Source organism: Anser brachyrhynchus, assembly GCF_964034855.1.
Source record: "Anser brachyrhynchus genome assembly, chromosome: 2".
NCBI classification, from domain to species: Eukaryota; Metazoa; Chordata; class Aves; order Anseriformes; family Anatidae; genus Anser; species Anser brachyrhynchus.
The window spans coordinates 16,611,874-16,639,266 of record NC_137695.1 but is presented as its reverse complement, the minus strand read 5'-3'; the positions used below and the strand labels follow the sequence as shown (position 1 = coordinate 16,639,266).

The window sequence follows — 27,393 nt, the reverse complement described above, 5'->3', positions numbered from 1 at the left end:
AAAAGCTTCAGGAAGCAGTCTTCTGACACTGAGAAACAACATCCTCCAAAATGCTCAAGTTCATTGATGTGTTTTCCTTTTTTAAGTAATTTAAGAGTATACCACCTTCCTGATGAGTGCACGCTGTACGTTTCACAGTCTCTGTCTTTTCCGGTGTCTTTTTCAACTTCTAAAAGTAAATTCCTGACCAAAAGGGTGAAAACTGGTGCATCTCGTTTTGGAGCTTTGTCATGTGCATCTTTCAATCTGTTCCTGAAGGCACTATTTATTCCAGTATTACGACATTGTTCTGTTGTTTTCCACTGGGAGGGGGCATTGATTTTAATTTTTCTTTTGTTTCACCAAAACAGAATACTTCTGAAATTCAGAAATTCACAGTCAAAATGAAGTGATTTAAACTGTGCAGTGGAATTGGGCTTCTCAGTCTGGAATCCTTCATATAATTGGAACTGGAAAGGAATGCCTTTTTAGTGAAGCTTGAGAACAGGATGGCCAAGCAGTAATCTTTCAGATCTGATGTTTGCAACAACAGAAACATCAGTCCGTTAGCACTACAGCTTTAGAAGAAATCACTTTAACAGTGAAGGATCACTCCTTTGCATGTTATATTTCTAAGGGTTTGGATTGATCTGAGTGTTAGAAGGTTCCTGCCCTACGTACTCTTTCTATAATGCCTCATTCATCTTTCTACATTTTCCATATAATAATAGAATTGTGGGAAGGTAGGATTTCTTTAAGTATATTGGTGCAAATCTGCATGAATACATAACTGTGCCTTATGTTTACTTGACTTAGGCTTATAGTAGTAGTAAATATTTGGCATATTTATCTTAACAAGATTTCCAGACGTTACAGAGTACAATTTCCATTCATTTTCCACATGCCAACCACTGTCACAGTTCGAACTCTTTAATGGTCATGTCACTAACTTGTTTGGGAGCCAGGAAGGTGATCAACAGAAATGGGCTGAAGCAGATGGGAAAGAAGCCAGTGACAGTCACATTAATTTGTCAGACTTTTACAAGATGAACTTACACTTCAAGCAAGAAAATGCAGAGGAAGCATGTTTTGTCATATCCTTTTGAACCTAGCAAAAGAAACCAGAGTTGCCTCTGAACAGAGTACAGTGGGAATGTATTGTCAAAAAGACCTTACATAGTGAGCTGTGCGTTTGGAGTTTTGAGATGTAGTTGTGGTTGTTGTAGAAAGAAACAAAAGAAAGGTAAGAAAATAGAGAACTAGAGGTTTAATTACCAAAATACATAATTGCAAATGTAAATATCTTGTAATTGAAGCTGAAATCCCTTTGCTGATCTCCTCTAAATTTCTAATTCTAATAGATGCAATGGAAAAAGAGTAAACCGGTAACTATGTTATTAATGTTTCTTTGGAATCTTTGAGCTAGTGTAGTAGTCTTTGCTCAGCTTTCTGATTTGTTTAATATTTGAGTGCGTTGTCCGTGCTTTATGGAATTTGCATGTGCTTTTTAAGTTTTTAGTTGACTTACTCCTACTGGTGTGAGTTTGCCTATTCCTTTTGCATGCTGTTCACTAGCCCTGCAGTTAAAGAAAACAACAAAAAAGTCAAACAAAAAACATCTCCTGATTTGTATAAAGGCATATTTGTCACTATTTCATGGCTTTTATCCCCTTTGGAGAAGACAAACTCAAGCTGTCCATTTCAGGGAAATTTTGCATCTTAACTGTCTCTAAGTAAACTGTATAAAATTATTACGTTCGAGTAATGAAAGTTAATTGTTCCTCTGTAGAGGCTGGCAAAGCAAATTTGGACTTAAAAAATATATATGTAATTCTTAGATACAAACACTTTTCTCAGAGACAGCAAATGTTTGATATTTGAAAAACTGTTAAGAGTAACAGTCCTGTGTGAAGGTGATTTATGTGGCAAAAGTGGCAGGAATGTGTGCCCCATGTAAGACAGCACGGAGCGTTCTCCTGGTGCTGAGCTTGCTCTGGAGCTGCAAGCTGCATAACCATATCGGAGCAGAGCTGTGCCAAAGCTAATTAGTCCTGTTGATTAGCCTGAGCACATGGCATGTCATCCGGCATCTGGAACCTGAACTAATTCCTTCTCCCGGTGCTGTGCAGTACCATGTCAGTACGGACCTTTTCATGGAGCTCCGACACAATGTCATATTGCATGCTACACACCTGCCCTCTATTGCTAAAGATTTTGCTGTTCATATGCAGTCATTTTTACCCTGGGCGGAATCACCCATTTGCAGCCAAATGATGGGGCATTCTTGCTCCCCCTAACTGTTATGAGTGTATATTTGTAGAGCATTGTATTCATGTGGAAGCATACCTTCTGCTCTGAAGAACTTATATGATAGACTTTTCTTGGGAATGGATGATTTTGGAGCTCTCAGGTCCTTTTTTATTTTTATGTGTTTGTCCATAGGTGCAAAATGAAAGTGGAAAAATTGCTCCCCTGCCAACTGCAGTTGCAACATCAGTTGCAACAATGGCTTCTGCCCTTTCTGCACTGTTTGCCGGAGACCTGCATGCGAAGCCAGCTAGAGATGGAAGCGTGAGTGCCGCCACAAAAGCTGATTTGAGATTCCACACTTCAGCAGAAAACTCAGAGTCTTCAGGAAAACACATGCAGAAGTCAGAACAGTGGCAGCCTTCATCAGAAGTGCTAGAAAGCAAAAGATCATCAAAGAAGCACGAAGAAGAGGGAAAGAGGTTTCTGGCACATGAGGCTAATGAAATTAGAAAGTACAGCTCCTTTGAGGAAGAAACCACACATCCTGTTCCTGAAAAAACAGGGGACTACCATAAAGAATCAACATACAGCTTCCTGAGGAAGGGCAGCATGGAACTGTTTAGTTCACAAGCACTTTTTCAGCCTCTTGAGCATAAGGAAATGGATACTAGCATGCAAGGTAAGTTGGAAGCCAAAGAAGGCCAGTCCTTTGAAGGAAACATGGATTTGGAATGTGATGAGCAAACCAAGACTTTGCAAAGAAGTGCAGTATATGCCTGCTGTTGGTGTAGTCTAGTTCAGCAAACAGCAGAGTTTCTCAGTTTTTAAACATCTTCATTTCAAATATTATCAAGACAGTTTTTCCTTTTTAACGCTGCTTAAAGGTAGAGAAAAAGTTGTGACAACTTAAGTTTTGCAAGTACAATTTTCTCTTAGTTATTCTTGTAACTCTTCAGGCCTTACAGATGGCTCAATTTTATTGAGATTTTCTTACCTTTAAAGAAGTGGTAGTATATACTGAAGTTAAATTTTTTTTTTCCTCTACTGCCTGTGCCTCTGCACTCCAAAATACTGAACAAGCTGAACTTGTTGCTCTGGGTCAAGTATTTGTTCTGAATTGTTGCCACCTTCTGCATATATAGCTATATTATATTTTAACTACATATGTACATATATAGCAAGTAGAGCTATATAATTTTTGAAACACTTCAAATTATTTTCCCTTCAATGTTGTGACAAAATATAAACCGAGTAATTCCAGAGCAGTTTTCTGTTTTAAGTTGGGGGTACAGGACCAACGTGTCCTATAGTGCTAGAAATATTTTTTTCTTTGTCCCATGAAGTTAATTCATTTTGAATTTAAACGGTCTCCAAACGGATGTAGGGAGGAAGGTATAGTTCTGCTTGTATTCATCAAAAGCAGTGTCCCTTCTATCTAATTAGCTTTCTGTGACTACAGAGGAGACGGAGACTGGAATAAAACAGGAGCAGTCGTGTATTGGGGGTATTGTGCTTGTAAAATTTCAAGAAGAGTGAAGATAACTTCTCTTTCCTTCAGGATAGCTCTAATGGTGCATTTATTTTTTCTTAAGGCAGTTTTTCCTGTGGTTTAATTGCAGCTCAAGAAAACAGCAACAAAAAAGTCCCTAACACCCACCTAGAAAATAAGATCTTCATTAAATTATTAAACATGTTAAATTATTCTCCTAGTATGATACCTATGCATTAAATGCTTAACCTGTAAATTAATTTCTTCTTTAAATTTTGCTTCTCTTCCCCTATCCTTTGTTCTCTTCTCTCTTTCATCTGACCTTTTTTTTTTTATTCCTGTTGGCATGATGAAAGGAGCAGCAATTTGTGCCTCATCCATATGAAGTTCAGGATTGTGTATTGAACACTGAAGCTCTGTGGCTTCATGTGAACTTCAGTCAAAAAGGGAGAGTCTATTCAGCAGATAATATTGAACAATTAATCTTTCTGTGCTAGCTCAGCCAGAATTGTTTTCTGTTTTGGGATAGCATGTGATCTGTGATTTGAATATTAAAAAACAGATCTACTGCTTCAGTGTAGGTAATGTAAAATAAGTTTGAGAATAGCACCAAGTCTAATTCAGCACATTTCTTTTGACCGGGCAGACCATGTTGAGTCTACTTCTGAATTCACCAGCACATCAGCAACGAGGGCTGTTTCACAGACTGCAGCTGTGGCATCCTGTAGACTGCAGGAGCTCTCCGAACAATTGGAAGGAAAATTTTATAAGAATTCCTGTGAGATGTTTTCTGTTGGAGAGAATAAAACACAAGCAGCTGAAGATGTCCTTGATAGTTCCAGCAAAACGATGTCAATTAAGGAAAGGTACTTAAATTTCACTTTATTGAAATGGTCTCTATAAATACAGTTATTAGAGTGATGATTATAAAAAGAAGCTTTAAGCCTGTTTCTGAAAAACCTAAGCCATGTTTATTGGGCTCTATTAGCTGTCAAAAACTAACAGCAGAAACATGCAGTTAATCTGACTGACATGCTTATAAAGCATTATCATCTCATGATGAATGAGAATTACTGTTGAAAAGAACATGATGATCTGATTTTGAAACAGCCACCTGAATAATCAATAAGCTTCAGAAAATGAAAGTAGTAAAATACTTACTCTAGTTACATTTGTTCTACTCAATATATTTCATCAGGTTCTGTTTTCAGTTACAACAGTTATAATGTGTTTTTTTAATTATTTATTTTATTTTTTAATTAGCTGTCTCATTGTTGCTCTGTGGAAATAGTCTCTTTATAGTAAGCCAAGTACAGAGAATCAGGGATAGACTGTGATATTTCCCACTTTACTTCAGAAATATATAGTTTCTGTTTTGATGTCTGAGAACTTACTCAGGAATTTTAAAGGATAATAAGCTGGACAGGTTTGTGGGACTATTAGAAACATTTTTTCCAGCCCAAGATCATTCAAAAATGAAATCAAATGTTAATTATTCTATGCTTGCAGTAGCAGTCCAGTGAGTAAAATGATGATGGTTTGCTTCAGGTTGACAAATAGGCTTATTCATACTTCAGTTTTTGTGCAGTGAAGGTAGAACTGATAAATCAAAGTAGCTGCTTCATTGAACTCTCACTGTGTCAAAGTATTCCATCACTTTGTGACGTGGGTGTGATATTCGGTACTCTAACCCATTTTTTTCAACAAGATACCAAAGCATGCTTCATGTATTTCTAGGAGGTGTGTGAGTCATCCTCATTTTTAGCATCCCCACTCTCTGTTATCTATTTAATATAAGGAGAGCAGAGTGACTAAAACAGCTGTAACAGTCTTAGTCCCCTTTCTGAAAGATGTACTTAGCATTTCAGGTTTTTTGTTTGTTTGTTTTAAAGCAACCTTTCATCCCTCATCCTTCTACAAATATGTCAACTGTCTGGACAGATAAGACTTAAATCCAGTAAATTCTGGTTTATGGGTAGTAAATGATCTACCTTCCCTGAGCCTAGTGGGGAAAAAGAGATTGGAGGGAGGGGGAAGATCCAAGTATTAGCAGCTGTTTCAGTCCTAAATTTAATGCTTCAGTTGAGTTAGTCTCTTGAAGAACTGATGTTCCTGTCAGACTGTCAATCACACTCACAATCAGGAATTGCTTTCGTTGGGCCTCCAAGACTGTCTATTCAATATGAAAGCCAACACCAGAAAATACCTGTTCTCTTGTCAGGAATTCGTGTCTTCTGATTCTGCAAACATCTGTAAATGGCAGAGCTGCTATCAAAACGTTTTAGCATTCCAAAATACTGCAGTAGTCTACTTCTTGGCCCAGAAGTAAAAAAAAAAAAAAAAAAAAAAAAAAAAAAAAAAAAAAAAAAGACTGGTTGTATTCTTTTTTCTTTTGCTTGACTGTATCTGATGCCAACTATTCATAAACCTCAAAGAACATTTCTGCTAAAGATTAACTTTTACACTTTGCTTTTTTGGGTTGGATTGTTTTCTTTCCTTTTTACATTCACTAACTTCATCTTCCCATCCAGTGGATTTTTCTGGCTGTGTCAGACATTCTTTCACCTTATGGAAGAACAGCTTTTCCACAGATGTAATGATATTTGGGCAGGATGCATGCATGTTGGTCTGGATGAAAGTGATTTTCCACAAAGACTTATTTCACTGAAGTAGTATTATCCGTGTGGGGTGAGTGCATACCTAGCATTTTCAAAATTACCTATATTTTATGGAAGAATGAAAACCATGATTTTTCAAGAAAGAAAATACGCCTATCCTCTCTTCTGCAAACATGACACTTGGAGGTGAGAGGGAGCAAAGGCTCATATCTTATAGTAGGCTGTGGTTTTTGTTAGACAGACAGGGCCAATCCACTGATGTGTTATATATAAGCGCTGGAAACCTTTTTATAATTGTCTTGTATTCAGCCAGACAAATTAGGAGTTTGGGAGAGGCCTTCAGGAAGAGGAATGTCTTGGAGGACTTTGAACAGAGTGTCATTTACATGTAGCTACCTGCATTTGTACATTTACGGAGACCAGAGTTTCTCAAAAGCCACCCCGCCTGCTCCTCTTCAGAAGTCAGCTGTGCACCATGAACACCATTTTCAAAAACTACAGACAAGTAGCTGGTGGACCTCCAGCCTTCATCCAGTCCTTGTCAGGACAAGCCCAATCTAAAATTTAGTTTCAATCTTTTTTGATGAATGGATGCCAGAATGAGACCTTCTGGAGGCTAGTACACATATATAGTGAATTTATGAACTCTTTGACCATCGGCTTCCTTTCTGTAGTTATTGCACTCAAATTGGCCTCCAGGCAGCTGAAAGGCAGCTAAAAAGAGCTGGTCAAGTACAGGCAATGGAGTCCATGTGAAAGCCAAACCCGTGTCCAGTTCATGTCATCTCATGGATGACACTAGCAGCAAAGACACTAAAATATTGCCACAGAAGAAAGATGTCTTTTTTTTTTTTTTTTTCATTTTTGCCTGGGCTTTTGCCAAGGCTTTTCAGACAATGCTCCTTATTTAGGAAAAACCACTGTTTGAATCTTGCTTGTATTTCCCCTCAGTACTAATCTGACATTTTTCCTTCAGCTGTGAAACCTTTTACTTTGACTCCATCCCAGCACCTCTGGATCATTCTATCTGAGTACCTGAGTAGTAGGTAAAAAAAAAAAAAAAAGAAAAAAAAGAAAAAAAAAACCAGCAAGCAAGCTGACAAAGATGGGCAGATAAATAGTAAAGATTTTCCTTTCGAGAACAGTGTAATACTGATTTTTCAGATTGGAAAATGAACTTTGGGATGCAAAGGAGGAAGTTGTATGAAAAGAACTATGAAGGTGAATAATGAATCAAACTAGAGATGGAATGAAACTAGTAGGCAGCAGGCCTTAAATAAATCCAAACGTTAGACCACAATTTTTTAATTTTTTTCAAACTTCCCAAAGAATCAGCTGCTCTATACTCTCAGACTAAAGCTACTGATCTGGTGGGCCTGCTTGGGTGATCCAATTCAGCATTTCTTGCATCTTTATTTATACGAGAGGATGCCCTCCAAAGGCTGCTGAGTCAAGGTGGTCTGTATTTATTGCTGTTTCCATGGTTCGAGACAAATACATAGCTTTAGGTTTTGTGCAGCAGTGAAGTTTTCAAGGGCATGCTGGGCATGCCTATCTCTTTAAAGGTGTTATTTAATCGCTTGAGGCAGACAGACATATGACCTTACTGTAGGAACGAGTTCTTTCATTGCATATACAAGTGGAGGATGAATCCATCCTTACGACGAAGAAGAGAACAGTCTCCAGAGACACAGAAACAGTCTCAGAATTAGAGATTTTCCCTTTCTGATCTGCCAAGCTGTTTGGGCCAAAGGTCTAGGGCAAATACGCTGCAGTAATGTCAAACTGCAGGGTCAAAAACAGGGCAGATCTTTTCTGCCTGCTATGCTGTGCAGCTATGGACATTTTTAAAAACAAACCCATTTTAGGCTAAAGCTGACCAAAACGCCTTCCAGCTTCAATTAGTGCAGATCCTTTCTAAGCAAAGCTGACCTGAGAGAACGTGACTATTGAAGATAATTCAGCAGCGTGGTGGCAATTCAGTCCGATCTTGGTCTCCTCCACAGTTTCACACATGCATGGACATACTCCAGAAGATAAGTTCTGGGCAGTGAAATCTTGTATACGTGCTGGAAGCAATGACCATGGCCTCAACTCTTTATCCTGAGTCCTCTTCACCCCTATCCATGCAGTGCTGTTAGGTACGAAGCAGCCAGGCAATGTGAAGCCTGCCAGCGCTGCCTGCATGGGCAGGAAGAGAAAGAGAGGAAATAACACTAGCCACCTTTTCTTGAACACTAGCATTCTTATTGCCATTGTATTCTTTGGATTTACTGTCTTCTGCATTCTCAGTTTTTCTCAGCTGACTGCCTTAGGACCAATTGGGTTTCCTTGAGGTAGTCAGTAGCACAGTTACACTCCCTGGATTTTTGCAGGAAGCAACTGCCTGAAACAGCCCTATCTCTTCCTTTTCGTAGTTTCAGGACAAAACTTGGACAGTAATCACATCTCTGAAAACACATCTCCGTATCTTGTGATGGAAATAAGTTGCCAGCCTACTGAACCTGTGCAAATATTAATAGGGTTAAGGGTCTTGGTATAATCCTTACTGATATGCCCTAGATTAATAAAAGTTATATAACAAAATTTAACAACTCAACTAAAATAAAAATGATTTAGTGGACCAGCGCAACTGTTTACATAATTGCTACAGATACACATTTTAAGGCATGCTAAGAATGATTTCTAAAAGCTAGAAAATTTATATATTAATTCAAATTCATATATCAATTCAAATATTAGTTTCTGAGGGAGGTAAACTGAAGATCATGTCTCTGTGGACCTTATATTCCAAACTGATTTCCCATGACCCCAAAACTAATCACCTCAGAGTTTGTATGGACTGATAGGTTCTAATTCCAGCAAAACAAATCTACATGCTGTGCCCACTGGGCCAGTCAGCATCCATTTGTGCTGCATTCAGAATTTTACTTAAGATTAGAAAACAGTACTTTTACAAGATCCTGCTTAATTGAGATTAATGGTAATCTACATTTTAAATATAAGGCTTCCTTTAAACCAGTTGAATCTTACAGATGGGTTTCACAGCTGTAGTATCATAGCACCAAGTTGTTAGTGCATTGGTACTACTGATGACAGCAATGCCTGAAATGAATAAGGAGATCCCTAAATGATCCCTAGCAGTCTGATAGTAACTTCAGTCATCAGAGTTGTAGTCTAAGCATTAACTGCAAAGTTATCGTTTGATGTGCCTGATGAGACCTAATTGATGGCTGCCTGCTCTTAATAAACCTCTTCCTTCTTGGGTTTTAAAGGAAATAATTTTTTATTAAATGACTATAATAAACATCAGTGATAGGATTCTTCTCATTAACTTTGGATATCTAAAGCATAAGCATCCATAGCAGAGCTAGTCAATCTCTGTGCCTTATCGACAAGGAGGGGAAGAAAGCAGTGATTCATCTAACCTGTTTATATGTCTACTTCAGGGTGATCTTCATTATATTCTGGCCTCCCTTGACTGTATTGGCAATTTGCACTGACTACAAATTAACTGGAGTGCCTGCCTTAGATGTCTGTGTTTTGTCAGATGATTCCCATTCGACATGTTCAGTAAAGGCTTGTTGTTCGTTGGTGAGCTTTGTATATGTGTATGAAATGTAAATAACTATGGTTAGCTAGAAAACTTAATTTCAGATTTTCTTGAATGCATCATTAGTGAGGTACTAAGGGTAGTTTCTAAGGATAATAGGAGGTATATTGTTTAAAGATACTATGTTGGCATGTTTTTTCTTCTAGGCTGGCATTGCTGAAGAAGAGTGGTGAAGAGGACTGGAAGAGCAGGCTCAGCAAAAAGCAAGAGTATGCAAAAGTGTCTGCCACGGATCGTAGTGCACAAATGCAAGAAGTTGAGCAGCTGTTGAAGAAGGTAATTCTATCCTTTTATTGAAAAAACATATTGCTTGAATTGCTTCAGCTTTGATGATGCATCCAACAAGACAGGCATGCCTAATATTAGCTACTAGCTCTTGCTACTTCTTTTGTTTAAAGGCATGTTTAAAAAACAATTCTCCCAACATGAGAGCTCTTTAAACGAGAATGCCTTCACTGTCTTGGTGCATACAATATTGGTTAGAATGCCTTTACATCAGCAGATTGTGGAGCAGTAAGTGGGCCTGTAAGGCTTCTGGAATGTTTACAGGTATAATGATTAAGATTTTCCTACACACGCACCAATGTATGAAAAACTGGCTTAAGACTTGAAGCGTTTTCTTTAGTAAGGGTGACCTTGGAAGAATTTAATGTTCCTAAAGGTGTGTTGTCTCTGTGCATGTGCTTATTTTGAGTGATAATTTTGGATCCTAGAAGCACTAAGGAAATGCAGGTATCAGAGCATTCGTGAGTCGTTCGGCCTTTGATTGTCTTGCATGATCTTTGGTGTTTGTGGATAGCCAGAACCTCCTGGACAAGGATTTTATCTGTCTTGTCCGTGTTCATGAGTAGAGCAGGAGATGGGTAGAAAGGTATGGATGGATTACTGAGAGATTTACTTCAAGAATGGATTCCCAGTTCCAACTAATGTAGATTCGCTTCTCTACTGAGTCTAGTATTTCAGAAATGACAGTGTTAGATAAAATGGCTGTTCCAAAAGCAGTTAAGTTTTCAAGGAATATTTCCACAGAGGACAAGTGAAGATAAAATTTATATTATAAATTTTACCACTGGGAACAATAATCTTGGGATCTAATCATTTAGTTGTGAAAATACTGCTTCTATTGAATAGTATAGGTAAGCAAACAATAAAAAGACTCCTTCTTCCATCAGTATATTACAAAAAAGTGTTGTTACAGTCTGTTCTTATTGGGGATAAATCTGTGCCTCAACTTGCAGCTCATCAATGGTTGTCTGTTAACTGTACAGAAAATCAACAAAACTGATCTTTACAGTTTGGTCTATGGGCTTTGTTTTCTATTTGCTGTGTGGACTTGCTCACAAATTTAGTTGCTAGTTTGAAGATGTCCTAAAGCACAAATAGTTTCACTGAGGAAAGCAAAATTGTGGTCACATTTTTAACAGGCTAGTTTCCAAAATGACAACTGTTGAGATCAGATTACAAATGTTCTGTAGCTGAAGACAATGGGGCTGAGAAAAAGCTTTAAGTAACTGCCAAGATTTAGGCAGAGATGAAACCTTTGTTCTCTCTTTTTACTCCCTGGCCCCCATATCCTCCCTGTTGTGTTACCATGTGCAGCAACATCGCTCAGCACAGCACAAGTTAGGCTTTTAAAGTAAGAGAGCATGAAGTGCTTGAAGGGTACGAGCTTTGATGTGACAGTGCTAGCAGTGGGAGCTTCTGTGACACAGGGTCACCCACTGTGTTGGTTCATGTTAGCTCTTGGCCATTTAGAGCCTGAGCCAGAGGATTTTTGCACTTCTGCCAAAATGTGGGTGGAATCTTGGATATATAAGAAAAAAATGTCAGTAGTCTTGTCAGACACACAACCATATTGATATTTGTGATGCTGATTCATTATGTTCGTGACAAATAATGTAAAGCTTTGTCCAAGTTGACCACACTGCTTCCAACACATCACTGTCAGATGTCCTTACATCTGGAAATATTACTATCTATAATTCTTCAGTGTGGTGGCTATTACCCTGTGAGGACCACAAAGCAGCATGCCACTAAGTACCTACTTGTAGAAGAGCTTTGAGACTACAATGTACTTAAGAATCTTACTGCTTGCTGTTGCTGAATTTGCAATAAAAGTGCAGGATCCGAATTGACTACTGTGTTTTGAGCTAGTTAAAATACAATTTCCACACATGCCAGTCATGCGTTGGCAGCAAGAGTGTGTACACTTCAGGCATTATTGTTAACCAGCAGGGCATGACGGAAGTTTTTCTAGTTGTGGTATGTCACTGTTCTTAATGCGGTCAAGCTCACCTTTTTAGATTTTTTTTGCCTTTAGAAAGGTTGTTTAACTCGTTCTAGAGGTTTAATTATTGAAGCATAGCTATATAAAATAGAAGTTATCAGAGTACATTTAGATTTCTTGTAATCAACAAAAGTTGAAAGATTAATATTACTAAAATAGTTACTTTAAATAGTGCTGTTTGATCACTTCTAGTCAAAATGCTTCTTCACAGTGTATTCATGTTGAGATATCTCTCTAAAGGTACTATAATCATTTATATGTAGGCTAAACTGTAGAAAAGTCATAAAATTCATGGAAAAGCTGACAGAGCAACTTAACATGGGAAAAAAAAAAAGTAGAATAAGGAATTAACTCAAAGAGATACAGACTTAGGGGGAAAAAAAAGTTGAGATTTACATGGAGGTCCAGCATCTGTTTTAATGATTGCTGCATATAGGAGGAAAATTTGTTGGAAGATGTGAGACTTACATGTACGCTAAAACATACTTGGACAATTTAAAGAATTGCTCTATCATCAGGGGAACAACTGTAGGCTGTGGAATGTCTTAGCAAAGAAAAGAATCCATTTTATTTTGGAAAAATATTTTGGATTTGGTATTTTTTTTTCTCTATGTAGAAAACATAACTAACTTTAAAGTCTTTCCTTAGTATCAAAACAGTGAGACTTACTGGAATGAACATTCCTGTTTTATAGTTGGCCATTTTAACGGTGTCCCTGATTAATGGGATTACCAGCTGCACTGCAGTAGCACTGAAGCAGTGAATGACATTTGAATGCACTTAATTCTTATGGCAAGCTTGTATTGCAGCTCAGTACTGGTGTTAAAGGCCAGAACGGAGCAGTCAATTCCAGATTACTCAGAGATGAAGTGTATAAAAATCTCAAAGGGGGTAGGCCTTTAAAAAGTGACCTTTAGGCAAAATATTAGTCTCCTCCTGTGGTAAGAGTTTTCTCCATTTCAGATTCGGCAGCCACCAAGTGCTTGTACCCAGTTCTAATCAAAGCTGGAGCTTTAATGGCTAGGCTTCATTTTGGGCCACTCTAACGAGCTGCAGTTGTCCCATGCTGTGCAATGTTCTGTGTTTGCTTTAACCTAGAGAAGGGAAGAAGAATTATCGTTGTTAAAGCCATGTCTTAATCAGCTTTGGGTAAGCCCAGCTCTGAGGCAGGGGTTATTTGTTGGCTTTGTTTAGAATGGTAAACTCACCTTTGCTAAGCGCCATGGGCTTAGTAGTTGCCTCCAGATGGTTTTTGAGTATCTCAGTTTTAGTAAATGTTCTTTCCTTTTGTCCTGAACATAGGTGGCTTGTTGGTTGATTAAACATGCAGCAGAATTGTTCCCATCATGGCTGACATGGTTCATCACTTTATTGGTGCATGAAAGCAGAGTGACAAAGATTACCAGCATACAAAATGCATATCTCCTGACTGGGCTGTTTAGTGTTGTGTTGACTTGTAGTGATGTTGTTACTAACATCTTTAATTCTTGCATGGATTGGCTTTGGTAAACATGCTGTTGTGTTATGAAAATATTTTTTGGTCTCTGGCTTTTCAATAGGGAAAATGCTTCTAGAAGGTTAAACGATTGAGATTTACTCCACCTCAAGATCCTGGGGAAAATGTGTGTGTTTTCCCCCATCTTCATCTCTGGCAGTCCACTTCTTTTCTAATTCCTTTACTTTGCTTCTGTCCTTGTCATAGGAACCTGTATACGCTTCTACTTACTCTCCTGTTATACCCGCTGTCCATAAATTTCATCCTTTTCTACCTATTAATCAGGTGAGCAAAAGTCTGCACAGTTTAAATGCTCAACAATATCAAGTAAACACATTTTGACTTTTTTTTTCTTTTTACATAGGGAATTAATAATCCTCTTAGTTGATTAACCAGCTTGATAAATGCTGCTTTAAAGAAACGTGGCAGGAGTGGGCAAAGAAGCAAGCTGTACACAAGAAAACAAGGAGAGTTCAGTGGAAGGTCTTGATAGATCTATGCAAATCTAATCCTGCTTTATTGCCTTGCCTCCCAGCTCAGATCTGTGGTGGCAGTACGACCAGGAATCCACTCTGTTCTCAATTCCCCCCGCCAAAATACAGCATGTGTCGCATGTCAGGAGCACTCTGGCTAGCGTGGGTAATGGTAATGAACCCAAGGAACAGTTAGTTACTCACTGCTAGAACAGAGGATGATGATTATGGTAGATACTACTGAAATAATGTTAAAATATTTTGACTACTGATATTTACCATTTCCACATTCACCTTCATAGAAGTTTCTGGGGATGTTTACTCCGATTATTTTTTTTTAATCAAAAATTAAATTTTGGGCTAGCAAATGAAAGTCATTATTGTTACCTCTACTCTGTAAGCTCTGAATTTAATATAGCTTTATTACTATTTGACTTAAGATGACCTATTCATTTTGTCATGATGGAGTTCACCAGCTCTATATATCAAGAAGGTAGATGTATCATCTAACTTAATAACTTAATATCCCCTCAACAGTCTGCGGAGAGAGAAAGTCCTTCAATGGCTGTTCACCTCATTTATCTTAAATGAGGATCAGTTGCCCCCAAAGCAGAGAAGTTATTTGTATTAAAAGGCAAATACATACTTCTTTTATATAATTTATATAATTATATATAAATTATATATATTATAATTATAATTATATATAATTTTATATAATTTATATAACAAAATATAACACTGGTTTTAAATGGATTCCCACTTCGAAAAATACATTTTTAGTGTCCATTTTTGGTTTGGACTCCTCCAGCTAGGGGCCAGCACAGACCTCAACATAGAAAACTGTCAATACTTGTATTTCCTGTGTTTATGAAATAGAAATAGAAAAGAAAAGAAGCTTAAAAATATAAGGCAGGCTCAAAGACCACTGTGAATTGTGTTCTTGTGACCCGACGTGGCACTACTTAGACTAGAAAATCCTAGGGTACAAAATGGAGCATTGCCTAGATGCGGGCCCTTCCTTAGCACGAATTCATGCTGCAGAAACAGGGGAGCCCTGTGCATACTCACAAGAAATGTGTTGCAGTGCTGGAAGAGACCAGTGTCATCAACCAGCCCAGGCAAGCAGTGCAAGAAAAGTAATCCCTTTATCTAGCTGTTCTTACATCAAGTCTATAACTCTCCCTCAGACTATGTGGCCTTTAAATATGTGGTCTTTATTCCTGACTGTCCAAACATGGAAAATGCACTGCAATCTGATTTAATATGAGGTAGAATTTTTTTTTTCAAATCTTGAAAAATTATTTCAGATCTTTTCTAAAGCCTTCCAAAACTATTGGGATCCTGGATAGAAGAGTAGATGCTGGAAATGGGATGAGTTATTTCAGTAAAGATCCCAGTATGGAGAATCACCATCTTCTTCCTTTCCTCGGTATTCTTATTTGTACAGTAATGGCAGATGATACCGGTTCTTAGCTACCGTTGTATGTAATCCCTTTTTCATTTAATTATCTGTTCAGAACTACTGCTCCATGTTTTTCCTCATCTTCTGTATTTCTAAATGGCTGGTTTTTTTTCCTTGATTCTCTTTTCAGCTGATAGTGCTCTTTAAAGCCTGGGTTACCAGGTTTTTCTCATAACCTTTTTTAAATCTGTGTGATTATTTTTTCTTCGTCTTTATCGCCCACCCTTCTCTTCTGTGCGTTGGTGACATCCCGAGGTTCTTCTCAGCAGAACTGATTTTTTTTCCACGTGCATGAAACCATACTGGTCAGGGTTGGGATGAATCGGATCGCTGCATGGCCATGTCCTGTTTAGAAGTATTTTTTCTGTCAGTTAACTAGTATTTAGTCTGCAAGCTGCAGTGATATTTTTATATTGCTCAAAAAAAGCTCCGAATGTCATCTGTGATTAAGTCAAATATATTAAAGAAATCAGAGGTAACCGTGTTAACATATTTAATCATACTTGATCTCATCAAACTTACCATTTTGATTAAACCTGTTTTCCATAATGCCATGTGGAACGGCATTAATTATGCAACTGTGCTTTGATTCTTTATTGATTGTCTTACAGCAGTCTTCCCATGATTGTCTGGAAAGAAACACAACTTATGTGACCTGTACTTACACGCTTCAGTTCTTCTGCTAAAGATTATTCCCATCTTAGCTTTTATCAATCCTACGCCATTTCCCATTTTCAAAGGTTTTTTTTTTGGTTTGGTTTAGTGTTGTTTTTTAATCGGTGCTTTTGTTTGGGGCATCTCCTATTCCTGTTATTCCATGTTGCTGGATGCCAATTCTTCTGACCCTTTCAGTATTTAACTTGATTTTAAGATTCTATCATTTCTCTGTAACAAGAGATATCAGTGAAAACATAGACGTATTTTTCACTACAAATTAGAATGTTTCCTTGTATATAAGTACTTGTTTTGTTTAATGGGAAAAGCAGCATTAGATCTGTTGTCTTTCAAAGCTTTAACTTATTCCTGATACTCTAAAATAATTCCTTATTTTATTTTTTTTTACTGGGGTCTCCAGCATCCTTTATCAAAAGGTCACAGGTATGAATTTGAGATTTTTATTTATTTTATATCTTTCTTCTTCTTTTTTTTTGTTTGTTTCCTATTTGGAAATAAAATTTGCACTTTGAAGACTGGCAAGGCTTATGTTTCTCACAACATCTTCCCCCGAGCAGAATGGGCTTTAGCCAGCTCATTCCTCCAGAAATGCTGCCCTTTGGTAATTGTGCAAGCTATTTAAACTACTCCCAATTACCAAGGGTATTTGTTATGAAATTTTTACTGACAATTGCCTTGGCTCATACTAGTTTTCTAGCTATAGAAAATAGTTCTTTCTTTTAAGTACAGCATATGCTTTTGTTTTTCACCAGGACTGTTATGGCGAGTTATATGGGTTAGGGATTGCTTGCTTTCTATTCAGCTCATCATTTTTTAAGTTCATTTGTTCATTAATAGGGGAAGGTGGGAGCCTTTGTGCATTAGGAAGAGATCTGATATGAAATTGCTTCAGGTTTTGTGATATACGCATCCAGTCTGATTTTTAGGAACTCGAGGATGTTCTGCCCAATGGAGCAGCTTTAAATCTTCCATTAAGAAGAAGTTTGTTTATGCTGTGAGAGAGCTACTTACTCTCTTTTGTTCTTTGACACTGCTCCAGATTTACTCATGACCTTTCTTAAAATTTATGTGTGCAGGGATTAATGCAGACACATTCCAGATCTGTGCCTTCAGAATTTCCAGTAGCTCTGCACATTCTTCATGTATTCTCTGGAAGGAAAACGTGAAATTAAGCCCCCTATCACTTGAGAGAGAAAACAAACAAACAAAACTCACCAGCATATAAAAGAACCCATATTACATCTTCTTGCCACTTCCTTTCATATTGTAATCAAAGACAGCATCCTTGCTAAATTAAAAATATTTGTTTTGTGTTTCAAATTTCACTTGTGGTTTCATTGGAGGGTGTTCATTAATTTCCTCACCAGATCTCCTGTAATGCGTTGCTATGATTTTTTCTGCCAGCTGCTCATCCCAGAGGTGGCTGTGCTTCCAACATTGGAATGAGTGGAGATTGAGGAAAACAAATAGGGGTTGCTTTCAGTGTTTTCATTTAAAGTATTCAGAGCCTTTTACAGAAGAGGAAGCGTTACTTGAATAGACTTGCATTTTGATATTTCTATTGAACATTTTGGAATTCTAGGGAAAATTCTGAGTGTTTTATCCTGATTAACACGATTGGCATAGTGTCTGGCTGCCCAACTGTCTTTCCTGATAAATTGGGTGCAAACATTACTGCAGAAGGCTGTAAATGTACATGGAACTAGAGGGAGGAGTGGGAGGCCTGCATGTTCTAGTCCTTGTACAAGCCACTTCTTGGCTTGTCTTTACTCTTATGCCTGATGGATGCTGCCCATGGTACATGCTGAAAGCCATAAGAAAGCCTCTATTTCTCTGTGCCCCCTGTAGTCACAACAGTTCTTGTATAGTTTTATTTACAGTGTTAACCTTGGATCGATTTCTTCAGTGCTGTTGATTTAAGGAAAATAAATAAATATCTGGGTTTATATCCCTTCCTTGTATCTTGACACGAAGAAGAGTGTTTACTTCACGTTCACAAGCTTTTGGGTTCTTTTTCATTTCAATTCTTCTGTAGTTGTATGAGCTAGTGCTTTGCTAAAGCTTTACATTTTCATGTGGCTTTTCAAATCTAGCAGTTAAGTTATGAAAAAAAATGTCAAATAGCACACAACTTGGAAGTAATTCTAGAGCTGACAGCCCCATGGACTAGAATGATTTCTATGCCATATAATCCCTGAAACGTTGCTACTTTCTTAAGCAAAGTGCATTGAAGCAATGTTTCCGTGGCCTAACCTAGCTACAGCTGAGTATGTAAATTCCTTCCTATTTAATGTACCTTCATCAATCCTTTGTGTTAGGAGGGCACTAAGATGCTTAATGCTCCTAGCTGCTTCTAATCGCTCAAGCTGTTGGGTGCTACTCTGTAAAGAAAGCAAGAAAAGCTGAGGGTGACCCATAAAAAAAGGTGAGGGAGGAAATGATCACAGTCATTGGAAAAATATTCAGAAGAGCAAACTGACCTAGGACCTAAAGTGAGCAGCCTCTGGAGAGATAAGGCAGCTAATCCTGCCTGGAAAATTAAGTTGCAGTAAGAGAGTGATTCAGAAATGACAAACTGAGGTTCCACTTCTTAGTTGTTATTCCCTGTGCCACCTGCAAATTTGCACACTGGAAAACATTTGCTGAAAGTCAGATTAGTGATCTCAGTAGTGCAGCAAGTCACATTTCAAGAGAACAAGGTCTGGAAAATTATATCACATCCAGAGCAAATGGTTTGTTTTGCTTAGAGGGATGCCATTTGCCTTGGCTGGTAGTTTCAAGAAAAGGTCAAAGAACATAGACCAAAACTTTATCTTCACAGTCTAATGAGGAAGCAAAGCAATGAGGCTTGTAAGGGCCAGGGTCACTAAGCTCTGCCTGTGACTTTACTTTAGTAGCTTGTTAATCCCGTTCTCTTGCCTCTACAGCTGGTGTTTGAAATGTTCACCCAGTACTTTGCTGTATTCTGGTCGGCTTACTTATTGTTAAACATCTCTTTCTCTCTTCCCCCTTGAAAATCAGAGGCTAGCAGATAATCAGGAGAGTCAAATGACCATTGAAGAAAGAAAACACCTGATTACAGCTCGAGAAGAAGCCTGGAAATCCAAGGGTAAAGGAGCAGCCAATGACTCCACGCAGTTCACTGTAGCTGGCCGAATGGTTAAAAAAGGTCAGTGATGAAATGATCCCAATATAAACAAGCCACTGCTTATCTGTCTAGTCAAAATAAAGTCAGGCTAAAGCTAAGCAGAAACAGTATCCATGTTTAGCAAGAGGAAGACTGTTTATATTCAACCAAATATCACACCATAAGGCTGTTCTCTCTAGCTTCTTGTGGCTGTTGGTATTGATCCATGTTTTTCTGCACTACTGCACTACCATCCAGTCGTTACTGGGATCTGTCTTGACTGGTGATCATCAATCACTTCAATGTTCATATGTTTCGTTTTTCCTTCGAATACAATCCAGAGGGCACAGTTGGATTATTCTTTCTTATTTATTTCTCATTTGAAAACCCAGGTGCAGTTTCTAGAGAAAAGTTGTGAAATCTAGCCATTGCTGTTGCTGGCACCTGCCCCACTCATAGGATCTCTGGGAATATTTAGCAAACGTGTTATTTTTATGGATGCTGTTTTGGACGACAACTTAAGTGTTGTGTTTGGCTCAAGAAATCACTGAACAGATTTCTGCGTAGAACCAGGGAGTAGAAATGACATGGGAGCAATGCTGACATTTTTGGGATCTCTTGAATTCAGCCCATCACTGTTTCCAGATGCAATTATTCTCCTGAAGTGGAGAGAAATATGTGAAGGTTGTCCATGGTAGAATACAGCTGTTCATGCAGTGGGTCTGGGAAGATGATAGTTTTGGAAGAAGGTACCTAGACTGATCTCTTGTAACTAGAGAATACTAAAGTTTGCTCTGTGACAAGGAACTGGTTGTTAAACGCAACAAAAATGAACCCTGAGTTTTATGACAACCACCCAAGAAACTCATTGTGGAGTGAAAGCAGTATTGCAACAGGGAGTAAATCTATTTGCAATCTAGAACATACTCTGTTTACAGATACGACAGATAGATGATACTGTCAATTGCATCTATTAGCAGTGTACTTTAGCTCCTGCTTACATTGTTTTGCTGCAAGAAATGCTAGTGGTCAGTGTTTCAAGACTAACCTGTTTTGGAGGGTCACCAATAAAATGTGATCGGTTGCCCACAGACTGCTGGATGAAATATTTTGCCAAATACGTTGATCTTTCAAAAGGAAGAGAAGGTGATAGCATTTGTTCTTAATAGGAAAAGACAAATATCCTGAAAGGATCTATTTAGGTACTGTGATCAGTCTTGTGGAGAAACAAGGTAATCCAGTGACAGTGACATCAATAAAAGTAGCCCGAGTGGGATTTTATGCAGATGTGTGCTATTTTTGTTGCCTAGAAGAAGAAATTATCATGATAGGTTTTTAATTTAAGGGATGATGAGAAAGCAATGCAAAATTAAATCCTTGTTACATACGGGTGCACAGATGCTATATTTTAATTGCTTCTTACAGCTTAAAATTTTTCAGTCCTACTCGGAAGGTGATTCTTGACTAACATCTGAAGCAGATCTCCTTGTGGTCTTGTGGATTAAGTCCTGGGAGAGCTGCTTAAAAGCTGTGTCCTCTCAAATACATCTTGTTGAAAGCTTTACCAGTTGACTTAAAACCTGATGAATAATTGAGTCTCTTAGGTAACAGGGAAAAATGTGTTTGTGGAAAAACTACTTGATTATATTTTAAATCTGTGCTGGTGTTTGGCAATTACGACTTTCTAGGACTTGCAGTAAAAATGGTGGAAACATGGTTAGTGTAGTTTCTCTCAGCACAGCATTGGTTTATCTGATCAAAATAACTAATGACTTAAACTGATGTGACTCAGTAATCAGTAAGCTACGGTTAAGTGGAGAACAGCTATTAGAGGCTTAAATATCATTTTCCTCCCTCACTGAAAACCTAGGCAACAGTGGTTAATAGATATAATCTTCACTACAGTATGCTTTTCCACCTAATCAAAAGCACTAAATCCATAGAGCACAATTTGTTTAACTAGAGCAACAGATTCGTATCAAAAGAACAAAAATGTCCTTTGATTTTTATCTACTGAGTCGAAAATGAATTGCTTCACGATAGTAACTGAGGAGGGAGAAGAGTACAAATTCAACAATTTTGCTGTATATGGTGGGGATTCTTCCATTTCTACTTTTGTGCTTCCATGTGCTCTTAGACAACAAAACAAAACAAAAGCACACACACACAAAAACAGCTGTGTGCAAGAATTACTGCTTAATCCAGGGACTGTATTCACAGGTCAGATGCATCCTGCTATGTTTGTTAAAAAAATTTTGGTTAAAAAAGGGTCCAGGTAGGGGAGACAGCACCAAGGTCTGGGTAATTTCCTTGCTCTTTTTTTTGTATCTTTTTGTTCAGAATGGTTGCATGTTCCTAGCATGTGGCCTGGGTAGAACTCGAGTCCAAAATGTAAACCAAGTGACACTTGGAAACAAAGCTTTGTTCTTGTGAATGGGGCAGTTTCTGAGATTGCTGTTGATTTAAGGAATGGGCAGGGCAGCACACTCCCAACATCACTGATAAAACAGTTGTGCAGGCTGGGGTAGTATAAGGGACTGTAGGAAATGGCAAGGCTCATTTCTTTTCCCTATATAGCTTGCTCTCTTATTGTTCAGATGTGGTCTGACATGAGACTGTGTTTCTTTTGTTCTCTGTTGTTATGCAGGCCTGGCTTCTCCAAGTGCACTAACGCCAGTAGCATCCCCTTTCAGTAACAGGCAGAAGTCTACCACTCCAGTGACAAAGCCCTTAGAAGGTAAGGAACAAAAATGGCTGAAATAAGTTCAGGCTTTTTTACTTCCCTTGACTTAACCAGTTTTACTTTCTGTTTTGCTTAGAAATTGAAGCCAGGCCTGATATGCAATTGGAATCCGATATGAAGCTCGACAAGCTGGAGTCGTTCTTGGGAAGGCTGAATAACAAAGGTCAGTACAATTACCAAAGAAGGCAATGTATTCACTCAGACTTCACTAAATCACTTGAAGTACTTCTAAGTTAAAATATCTGGTAACAGAAGCTGAATATTGCTTTGTTCAGACGATACTTTCTGATTATACAGCTTGTTTTCCTGATTCAGTCTTAGCTAAATTTTACCAAAAAAAAAAAAAGCTATTGCTTTACACGTATACAACAGAATAAATCACAAATGCAAAAAAATGCAACTTTCTTTTTTCTCCACATACGATGTACACATTCTTCTTGAGAACAAAATTTCTGAAACCTACACACTCAAGACACTCTGAACCGCGTTGAACATATACCATGAAACAGCTTTAAATGTTTTTTAAACTTAACTAAATTGAAGATATGACACTAAGCTGCTCCCAAGCACAATTCATCCACCTTCCTGATTTTTGAAAATTGATTTTCTGTAGCAGCTCATACAGCTTCCTTGAACAATTTGTTGGCCATATATGAAGCTGTCTAGAGTCCTCTAGCTGTTTCCATCTCATACGTCGGTCTTCCATGTTGTACGACAAAAATTCTTTTGTGAATTGTGTCAAATACTGAAAATAAATGTATTCACATTTCAGCAGCAGAGGCACTAGCATTGTATAATGATTGCACTATACTAACTAATCTCAAGTAGTGACTTTCCACTTGTAGCTTTAGTAGATCTTTTCAAGGGAAGGATTTATTTGGTCAGAGGCACCATGGAATACACAAGACCATAAAATGCATATAACATCCTACCAAAACAACTATTTTTTGATAGCACCTATCTTTGTATTTAGCCATTTTTTCAACCATTTTGTAACAAAGATCTTTGCATATCAGTAGCACTTACAGTCCCACTTTATCATTTCTTTTCCTACAGACATTTCTACCATGTTTCCCTTAAATTCCATCAATCAAAGAAAACCAAACCAAAACAAAACCACAATGACCATGTTAACCTCTTCTACAGTTAGAAACTCTAATTCAATTATTTAATGCGTGGGTTCTTTTCCTGTAGTTGCTGGGATGCCAGAGACAGTACTGACAGTTACAGGAAAATCTGTGAAAGAGGTGATGAAGCTGGATGATGATGAAACATTTTCCAAATTTTATCGCCATGTGGATTTCCCTTCCTCCTCAGTGCCTTTGGACTTTGATGAAGACTTTGATGCCATCTTTGATCCCTATGCACCGAAGTAAGATTTATTATTTTCATTGTTTTGAAAGCAGATATAGGGGTGGTGGTCTCAAATTCAGCTTTAAGATATTTTAGTAGATATTGTAGTAGATATGTTACTACTGGGCATGTCCGTTTCTTCTGCATATTTTTGAAAACACCCTTTGGTCTGGATCGGTAAACTGATTATCCTGTCATTAGATGCTTCTGTCTAGCAACTTAAACTCAACTAATGATTTTAAACACTGTTTTTCAGGTTAATATCTTCTGTAGCAGAGCACAAACGTGCAGTGAGGCCTATGCGCAGAGTTCAGTCTTCAAGAAATCCCCTGAAAATGCTGGCAGCAAGAGAAGATATACTTCATGAGTACACTGAACAAAGACTGAATGTTGCCTTCATGGAGTCAAAGCGAATGAAAGTAGAAAAAAGTAAGCTAACAGGATGGTTTGTACAAGCCACTGTCATGCTAATTTAATTAAAAACAAAACAAAGAAAAAATATAGAAGGAATAAAACATATTCTCCAAGAGACCATAAATTACTTGAGGTATAAGGTCAAATGTAGGTTGGCCTAGGAGGTCTGGAGAAAAGGGCATGTTTTATTTCCTTAGGGAAAGCTACCTGCAGCCTCCTCTTGTGCATATTTATTTATTTTTAGCAGTCACCTTGTGCAGAGGTACCATTGTTACACTTGCAGGGTGAGGGCAGGAGACCAAGCAAAGCAAATCTAGCAAAATATTATGCTGTGAGGGTTAGGGGGAGCTGGAAAGAATAGGTAAATTTTTGTTCAAGTATACTAGCCTCAATTTTGGGTCCTTGTATTCTCTCAGACTGGAACTAGCCTTCTTGACTCCCAAAGGTTAATTTCCATAAAGGATCTGTGCTCTGTAGCAGGTCTTCGTGTTTTGCTTGTGACATTGCTCTGTCCTGAGAACCAGACTGACAGCATGAGATGATACTATAAAAATTTATCAAAGGTTTGTCAAGCCACTTTTAAAATTTGGGGTCCAAGTTTTCTTCATTAAATTTGAATAAAGGGAGATCATTTCTAAAATTTGCCTGTATTGATGAAACACTAATTATATGTCTAATACTTTATTGCAATTTGATGAGAAGCATTTCCCTGAATTATAAATTCATAAACTGCTTTGTCTTTGGTTGTGAAATAAGCAAAAGCAGCCCAGAATTTAAGGCTTTAAGTTTACAGTAAAACATGACTAGTTCTTTGAAATATAAATGGCTGTTGCATCACACTAGCTGAGACAAATTTGAAGTGAATTTGAGTTCATTAGCTTTGGCTACTTGGGTCTCTCTCATCATTAATCACGTATATGGCATTGAAGATCTACACAGTACTTCGCAAAACATTGGATAAGTCATGTTTCCTACGGAAGTTAGTATTTCTGCCAAAGATCATAATTCTGACACTGACAGTTTAGTTTTGGATGGTATCTGGAGACTTAGGTACTACTAAACCCACAAAGCTTTGAGGGTAGCAGTTAATATAAGTTCAACCTGTTTTTTACTGTTGCTATTGTGGAGGGGAAACCTGGAAATATTTGAGGAAAATATTTTTTGTAATACAGCAACCAAAACTATTTTGAATATAATTTTGTCTTTTTTGTATGTTTTTTCTCCAACTTTTTTTTTTTATGTGCAAGTGTCTACAAACTCAAATTTCTCAGAAGTAGCACTTGCTGGCTTGGCAAGCAAGGAGAACTTCAGCAACGTTAGCCTGCGGAGTGTTAATCTAACAGAGCAAAATTCTAACAACAGTGCTGTGCCATACAAGAAGCTAATGCTGCTGCAAATTAAAGGTATGCTAGAGCTGTATTTTACTTTCTGTACGTTCTGGGCTGATTGCACTATGTGGGAGTTGCCATCACAATTGAATGCTTAGTTTGCTCTAGGAGAGATCTCCAGGTCAAGATTTATGCACAAAAGCTTTTAGCTTTTCACACTAAGTGAAAACTGTGTGACAAATGCAAAACCTTAGAAATAGGTTTGCATTTTCATTACTGGTGTATGTTTTCTAAGGAGAAAACAGAATGTTTCAGGAATTACAGCTATCTCCCGTGGAAATTGTTGAACTGTTCCATTTTTCTAACATTGTGTAATTTGGAGGTGAACTGAAAATGTTTTTGCTCCACTTCCTTTAACATGACATAGCAATGTGTCTGATTCTGCAAAATAATAGCTAGTTTTTTTGGCAAAGTAAAATCCTTAAAACTTTTTACTGACTTCTGAAACTGTCTCATACCTTCACTTAAGCATATGTAAATGATTTTAGAATTTGGCTGCTCCTCTGCCATTTACAACTGATTTCTTTCCAGAAGGGCATAAAGTTGTTAAAGCAAGAACAGGAAATAATAGAACTATTAGCTGATAGGAGGCAACAAATTTTGCTTCCTATGAGTAAACCCTTCTTCCACCATAATGTTCTTTTAATTCTTCTTTTTTAACAGTCCTTTTTCATATAGTTTGCTAAATGTGCCAGGAGTGTTTGTCTTTCATTCAGAACAATTAGACTTTGGCATTTGATGGCATTATTCATAGGAATATAATTCACTTTGTTTTATCTTTAGGAAGAAGACATGTTCAAACAAGATTAGTTGAACCAAGGGCCTCATCACTGAACAGTGGAGACTGTTTCCTGCTGTTAACTCCACATCTCTGTTTCTTGTGGGTAGGAGAGTTTGCAAATGTCATAGAAAAAGCAAAGGTAAGTACTAGTTCATTTTTTTTACTATTTATTTTTAGAACTATCACAGCATACATCTCTTTGATGTAACTGAGCCGTGGTGCCAGTTGTCTCAATAAATTTGTGTGTTACAAAGTCAGGTAGATATGCAGGTTTCCCGTAAACATGTTTTAGCCTGTGCATGGAATGAAAGCTGACATAGGAGTGTGTAGGTTGCAAAGCTGCAAGAAAAAAGAGGATATCCTCAGGAAATGAATTTGCACACAAACAAAAAATAGTCTGAATTGCAGGATGTCCTTTTATTCCCATGTTCGTTAAGATCAAGTCTTGTTTTAAGGCAAATGAAAGAATGAATGTATTTCTGTAACTTTTTCTCTAGTGTCTGTTTATTTAGGGCAATAAATAATAACTACTTCTACTGCTATTTCATGTATTATATATTATCTACTTTTGCCTTCTCTTTGAATGCCATATGCATGAATGTTCCAAAGGCTTATGCAATCCTGTTCAGATAACTCTTAATCTCCTAGGCTTCAGAACTTGCAACTTTAATTCAAACAAAGAGGGAACTTGGCTGTAGAGCTTCTTATATACAGACTATTGAAGAAGGAATAAATACCCATACCCATGCAGCCAAAGACTTCTGGAAACTCCTTGGTGGCCAGACAAATTACCAGTGTAAGCATTCTTATGGTTACAATATCTGCTGTTTTACCACAATAAAATAGTTGAGTTGGTTCTGTCTAAAAACAAAATAACAAAAAATTAACATCCAATTGTGTTTGACAATCCTTTCCTTAAGCCGCTGGAAGTCCTGAAGAAGATGAAATGTATGAAGCTGCCATAATAGAAACAAATTGCATTTACCGCCTCGTAGAGGATAAACTCATTCCTGAGGATGACTACTGGGGAAAGATGCCAAAATGTACCCTGCTACAACCAAAAGAGGTATCGTGCCACTTACTGCTCCTGTGGTAAGTGCAGGAACATACAGCTGATAAGACTTTCAGTAACTGCAAATGCTCATGGAAAGGCTCACATGAAAATTGGTTCTTCTGTGTTTCTGAACATGTTGCTGCATAGAGTGTGCTGCAGGTCTCAAGAAATTTAAGCGTGTTATATTTA

General features: G+C 37.7%; 1 protein-coding gene across 11 annotated transcripts in view; it reads left to right on the top strand.

The window, feature by feature from the left end:
• SVIL (supervillin) overlaps window positions 1-27,393 on the top strand; it is a 137,005-nt gene that overhangs the window by 95,078 nt on the left and 14,534 nt on the right. For all 11 annotated transcript variants that reach the window (XM_080579932.1, XM_080579926.1, XM_080579925.1 and 8 more), the window contains 12 exons: window positions 2,422-2,908; window positions 4,365-4,584; window positions 10,096-10,225; window positions 19,366-19,513; window positions 22,119-22,208; window positions 22,291-22,377; window positions 23,409-23,586; window positions 23,824-23,996; window positions 25,229-25,384; window positions 26,153-26,289; window positions 26,799-26,946; window positions 27,071-27,216. In XM_080579932.1, coding sequence (XP_080436058.1) covers window positions 2,422-2,908; window positions 4,365-4,584; window positions 10,096-10,225; window positions 19,366-19,513; window positions 22,119-22,208; window positions 22,291-22,377; window positions 23,409-23,586; window positions 23,824-23,996; window positions 25,229-25,384; window positions 26,153-26,289; window positions 26,799-26,946; window positions 27,071-27,216 — 2,100 coding nt within the window. The remainder of the gene's footprint in view (window positions 1-2,421; window positions 2,909-4,364; window positions 4,585-10,095; window positions 10,226-19,365; window positions 19,514-22,118; window positions 22,209-22,290; window positions 22,378-23,408; window positions 23,587-23,823; window positions 23,997-25,228; window positions 25,385-26,152; window positions 26,290-26,798; window positions 26,947-27,070; window positions 27,217-27,393) is intronic.